The sequence below is a fragment of the Sinocyclocheilus anshuiensis genome, unplaced genomic scaffold, assembly GCF_001515605.1.
Source record: "Sinocyclocheilus anshuiensis isolate Anshui unplaced genomic scaffold, SAMN03320099.WGS_v1.1 scaffold2173, whole genome shotgun sequence".
NCBI lineage: Eukaryota > Metazoa > Chordata > Actinopteri > Cypriniformes > Cyprinidae > Sinocyclocheilus > Sinocyclocheilus anshuiensis.
In genome coordinates, this window is record NW_015552682.1 from 72,927 (window position 1) to 79,074 (window position 6,148).

At 35.8% G+C, this 6,148-nt stretch overlaps 1 protein-coding gene across 1 annotated transcript in view; it reads left to right on the forward strand.

The window, feature by feature from the left end:
• The window catches only part of LOC107667603 (SEC14-like protein 1), a 90,539-nt gene that overhangs the window by 58,308 nt on the left and 26,083 nt on the right, over nt 1-6,148 (forward strand). The window contains exon 6 of the mRNA XM_016459314.1: nt 3,972-4,100. Within this exon, the coding sequence (XP_016314800.1) occupies nt 3,972-4,100 (129 nt within the window). The remainder of the gene's footprint in view (nt 1-3,971; nt 4,101-6,148) is intronic.

Below are 6,148 nucleotides of genomic sequence, written 5' to 3' on the forward strand. Positions count from 1 at the left end.
TTTGAGGTACGATATCTATATCAGTAAGATCAATTCCATGCGATATAATTAAATCTAGCGTATGATTAAAATGATGAGTGGGCCCGGTGACGTTTTGCTTGACTCCATAAGAGTTTATTAGGTCAGTAAACGCAAGCCCTAATGCATCATTTGTATTATCAATGTGAATGTTAAAATCTCAGACAGTTAGCACTTTATCAACAGTAACCAATAGGTCTGAGAGGAAATCTGCAAGTTCTTTTAGGAAATCTTTATACGGCCCTGGTGATCTATACACAGTAGCCAGGGCAAGAGATACGATAAATTTATTTTGCATATCTGACAGTGTAAGTTTAAGCAGAAGTATTTAGAATGAGTTAAACCTGTATCCTGTTTTCTGAGTAACATTGAGGATATCACTATATATTGTTGCAACACCAACTCCACTGCCTCGCGGATCTGCTTCTCCACGGCCTCCAGCTCGAGCTGCACTGAATGCAGCTCGAACGTGTCCTCACCTGCACTCAAAGGTAGACACACATGAACAAAATAAAAAAAAATAAAGACTGCAAGTGACGGAAGCGGAAGTGCAAGTGTCTGAGAATGCACGTCTGAGAGTGCAAGCGCAAGACTGCAGCCAGACCCTTTTGGGGCCCGGTGATGTTTTGCTTGACTCCAAAAGAGTTTATTAGGTCAGTAAACGCAAGCCCTAATGCATCATTTGTATTATCAATGTGAATGTTAAAATCTCAGACAGTTAGCACTTTATCAACAGTAACCAATAGGTCTGAGAGGAAATCTGCAAGTTCTTTTAGGAAATCTTTATACGGCCCTGGTGATCTATACACAGTAGCCAGGGCAAGAGATACGATAAATTTATTTTGCATATCTGACAGTGTAAGTTTAAGCAGAAGTATTTAGAATGAGTTAAACCTGTATCCTGTTTTCTGAGTAACATTGAGGATATCACTATATATTGTTGCAACACCAACTCCACTGCCTCGCGGATCTGCTTCTCCACGGCCTCCAGCTCGAGCTGCACTGAATGCAGCTCGAACGTGTCCTCACCTGCACTCAAAGGTGGTAGACACACATCCGCCATTAAAGCAAGTAACAGTGAGTAAAACAAAGCAATGTAAGCGCGATTAGCGGCAACCACACTGATGATGCTAACGGGCTATAAGCTAATAGCGGACTCTGGAAATCAAAATAAAACTAGTGATAACAACAACATTGTTTTTGTTGTAAAATACGATAGGGTGTATATTCACACGTTATAGAAACGAAAATGATGGTGTATAAAATAGATTTTAAGATAAAAAATAGTCGATAAAGAATTAACTTGACGGAGCTCAAACTGAAAACACATGGCAGCAACAAACAGGAAGACAATGTCAAATAATTTCCTTTTGTGAGCTGATGTTGCTTCTTATCACAGAATGAGGCAGAAAATATTTTCTATTCTGTAATAAAGGGATGTCGATTAGCAATGGATTATAAATATACTTATTATGAAAATACCCAAGATGGTTTGAAGAACACAGATAAACTGTTATATATTATTGCAGTCGTGTGTTTGTCTTCATGTTTGATTAGTTTAAGCGTTTCTATCTTCTTTTTATTTAGTTACAGCGATAGCGATGCCTTTATCCATATTAGGAATTTCCTGAAAAATCATGAGTTCTATTACTTCTGTGATTCATATGTGGAGTTTCTGCGTGAGGGTGCCCTCTGGTGACCAGTATGAATGAAACAGACATTACATATGTTTTTAATGCTCAATAATGGCGAATCCATCCTACATCTCTGTAGAAACTTAAGAGACAACTGCAAAATTATCAGTTTATCTGGTTTTATTATTTATAGGTATGTGTTTGAGTGAAATGAACATTTTTATTTTATTCTATAAATTACTGACAACATTTCTTCCAAATTCAAAATAAACATTTAGCATTTATTTACAGAAAATGACAACTGGTCAAAATAACAAAAAAGATGCAGTGTTTTCAGTCCTCAAATAATGCAAAGAAAACAAGTTCATATTCATTTTTAAACAACACAATACTAATGTTTAAACTTAGGAATATTTCAGATATAAATATTTGGTGGAATAACCTCTCCACCAGTCTTTCATGTTGCTGTTGGGTGACTTTATGCCACTCCTGGTGCAAAAATTCAAACAGCTCAGTTTTGTATGATGGCTTGTGACCATCCATCTTCCTCTTGATCAGATTCCAGAGGTTTTCAGTGGGGTTCAGGTCTGGAGATTGGGCTGGCCGTGACAGGGTCTTGATCTGGTGGTCCTCCATCCACACCTTGATTGACATGACTTGATTGGAATGGAGCATTGTCCTGCTGGGAAAACCAATCCTCAGAGTTTGAGATAACATGAATATATTGATATAATTCACTAATCTTTGGATTAATACATTCAATTAAAAAAATAAAATAAATAACAAAGCTGCTCCTCTATCATATGTATACAGCCCAAGCTGTTTGTCATCATGCTGTGTGAAATACCGACTGAACGGCTGCTCAAAACACAGAACCTCTGCGTGAGGTTGAATAAAGCAAACCAGTGTTGAACTAGTAAAGTTTTGATGGATGACGATGACTGTGATCAAGTTAAAAACGATTACAGTGACCTACAGGAGTAGTTAGCTGTGCATGAATCTGTTAGTATAGATGCGCAAACAAACCGTGTGTGTGTGCGCTCTTGGCACACTGTTAACTATAACATAATTTTTCTGCAAGAACACAGTACAATATATTTGTGTAGTTGTCAAAACTAATGTACTGTGAGTGTTTTATAACGCCAAAGAGGCATGTTTTGGAGAAGTTTGTGAGAATCAGTGGTGTTTATGTACATATGGGCATCAGATGCTCCAAACATAGACACAATTGCTTGTTCTGACAGAGGAACTGTTCACTGATGACGTCAACCTACCTTTAGACTGAGTTTCCACACATTCAGAATGTTTTTATTTTTCATCTGTATTTTGGTGTGCAAGTCATTCTAAATTGATCCATAGAGTAGCTATATGCAGTTTTTTGGCATCTCCCTGTGGTCTTGTTTGGTATGGCAGGTTAACGTCTGCTTATTTGTTCAAGTTACTGTATAATTGAGCTGAGTACTTTTAAGTTTAAAGAATGTCTGCAGTGACATTTTTGCAAAGTATGATTCCAAATATGATTCCAAAAAAGAACACTAAAAGAAGAACACTATTTTGTAATAACACTAGAATACAAAGATTTTTGTAATTAGAAAAGGATGGGAGACCTTGCAGTATTGATTCGGAGAGGAAGGGGGCCTTGGAATAAAAAGGGTTGGGAAACACTGCTCTGGACTGTTCCGTACAGCTTTAAGGTTTGATTTTCCAACTCAGTATTTTGCATCAGTTCCACCATGATTTGGTTTCCACCTTTTTACGGTCTCTGGGCCAGAGGCGCTGGACTAAGCATCTAAATTTCTATAGAGCTACTAGTGACTTGTTTTAGTTTTTAGAGATTATTCAGGTAATACTATGCAATGCTGAAGTAAAGTAGCCGTGTGCATCATGCCCGAGTAAATGATGAGAAAGTTAATGGGGTCAGATCATCTAAGGCCTCCTTTGAAGATTCTATTTATGGGAGTGTTACAGAGGAGAAGCTCTGAGGTACAATATCACTATCTTAGGTTCTCTGGAAGGTTAGCCAGTGACCAAAATGTGGCTAATGAAACACATGTGTTGTTTTGTTCACAGTGCATACAACTCACGCAATTCTGATTTGCTTTTCAAATTTTAACTCATGGAGTAAATGTCCAGTGTGTTCTTTTGCTCAGATCTGATCTGGTTGTTCAAATAGTGTAGTCAGTATCTGTTACTTCAAGTTGTTATACTATTCTCAACTACTTCAACTGATGTAGAAATATTGGATACTGACAACATTATTTTTATACTCTTTTACTGGCAGTTTAACAAAGTTGGCATGTGTCCTGTTGTCCAATGTAGGTTCACCCAGAAAATGAAGAATGGACATGTTTTGAACAATCTGCCAGTCTGGACATCAAATCTTTCTTTGGTTTTGAGAGCACAGTGGAGAAGATCGCCATGAAGCAATATGCCAGCAGCATCAAAAAGGTGTGAAGCCACACTGCCTTCTTCTAAAACCATATACACATGTTGGTTTATTTTTCAGTTAGCAGTAGTTGATGATTTGCTAAATCCTAACTGTACCTGTAAATCTGAGGCTTAAGTCCTGTTCACACCAAGAACGATAACTATAAAGCTAACTATATTAGCGTCCACATCAGCAGACAGTATAATCCGTTTATTCAGAGCGCACACTCGACTGCCGCTTTAAATTCTCGAGCTTGTTATAGCAGGATTGATTCTGATTGGGTGTCAAATGTTTTTATCATTCATCAGCAGGAAAAAAAAATTCTGAAAGTGATTCCAACTATATTGTTTCTCTGTGCCTTTATCATTATAGTGTAGCGTCTGGACCAATCAAACACACAATATATATTTTGTTAGCTATATTTAACAAATACTCTGTAACACCCCTCAGTTAACAAGCCATATGAGGACCTGAAAAATTTAAGGGGGTCTGAATACTTTCCGTACCCACTGTATACCATGTTTGGTCTCTATGAATTCGTATTCGAATGATCTAATTGAGAGTGTATATTATATGTTTATACCTATGCAACAGGATTGTTCCTAATACCAGATTGATTAACCTGTTTTAATAATAGCAGTCAGCTAATTTTAAATCCATTTACATGTTATGTTATGGTGTGGACTGAAATTCTTTAATATTGAGAATGATTTTTAGAACTATAGCTTTATCGTTATTTTTATAGTTATCGTCCTTGGTGTGAACAGGCCTTTACACAATTTATATGAGGACCACTTCAGATGTTCTGACAAAACAGTTTTTGGCATTTTTCACTATATTAGTTAAGGTATTTTTTAAATGTTCATGGCAGTATTATGTTCCAAGAAGAAAATGTAGGAGCAATTCAATGCAAATGTCAACCTTACCATGGCAAAAACATTTTTTACGAAAAGAACAAAACCCTATTTAAGTTCTGCATTTAGGTCTGTATTTTACACCATTAACGTGCTTCAATAGAAATTTGAAGGAATACATAATGTTTATCCACCACAAATGAGGTACTATGAACCAATAGTAAAATTAAATTTTCATCCAACTATATATTTTATGTTTTCATAAGAGGGGTCAAAGCTCAACCATTTTTTTAAATGTATGTCAACAGTAAGCATTTTGTAGAAAGATGGAGACCTGTCTGAAAAATAAATACTCACTTTGTCCTAATAGCGATGATTTATGGATGTATAAGTGCTAGATTTATGAAATCATGACGCTTCAGTGCTGTGTCATGTCCCTGGCAAGTTAATATCATATAATAATTATTATTAATACTAGAAAACTATAAACTTTCTGTACAAAGGCAAATTATGTCCATTCTAATAATGATCAACTCGTCTCCCTTCTTTGCTCTGAACAGCCATAATAACGTGTTACGGATGCTACAATTATGGACACTTCATATTATATCATATGCATAGCCATACTATATGTATCTATATGACCGACACGAATGTTTGCCATGTTGCTGATGACTGATACTGTGTAGGCCTAATGAATATGGCAGAGGCGGACTATAGGACAAATAACCAAAACTATTTTCAAATGTCAAATAATGTTGATTGTCTATATTTTATTTACACTTTTTATGTTTTTTTATTACACCTTTTATATGTTTCAAATAACTCTTGTCGCTTGATGCATGCAGAGAGCATTAGTCTGCATGTTGTTTAACGTGACTGCTGAGTTCTGTGTGCAAAAGATGTGTTATTGTCTTACCTGAAAAACATCATTCATTCTTATTATTGTATTTTTTTTTCCTAATTTTTCTACATTGCATATCTTGTTTTATTTCGTATCATTGCAAGTTAAAATGTTTGTCATTTTGTTGTGCAGACGCAACCTGAAACTGCAGTCTATTTGAAATAAGTGGTTTCTCTCATTTAAAAAAAATATTACTGAGCATTCGTTTGTTTTGATCTACAGTACAGTGTAATAAAAGTTGATGACCCCCCCCAAATTGTCCCTAAAAATTGTAAAAATTAATAAATAAATGAAAAAAGTTTATTTATTT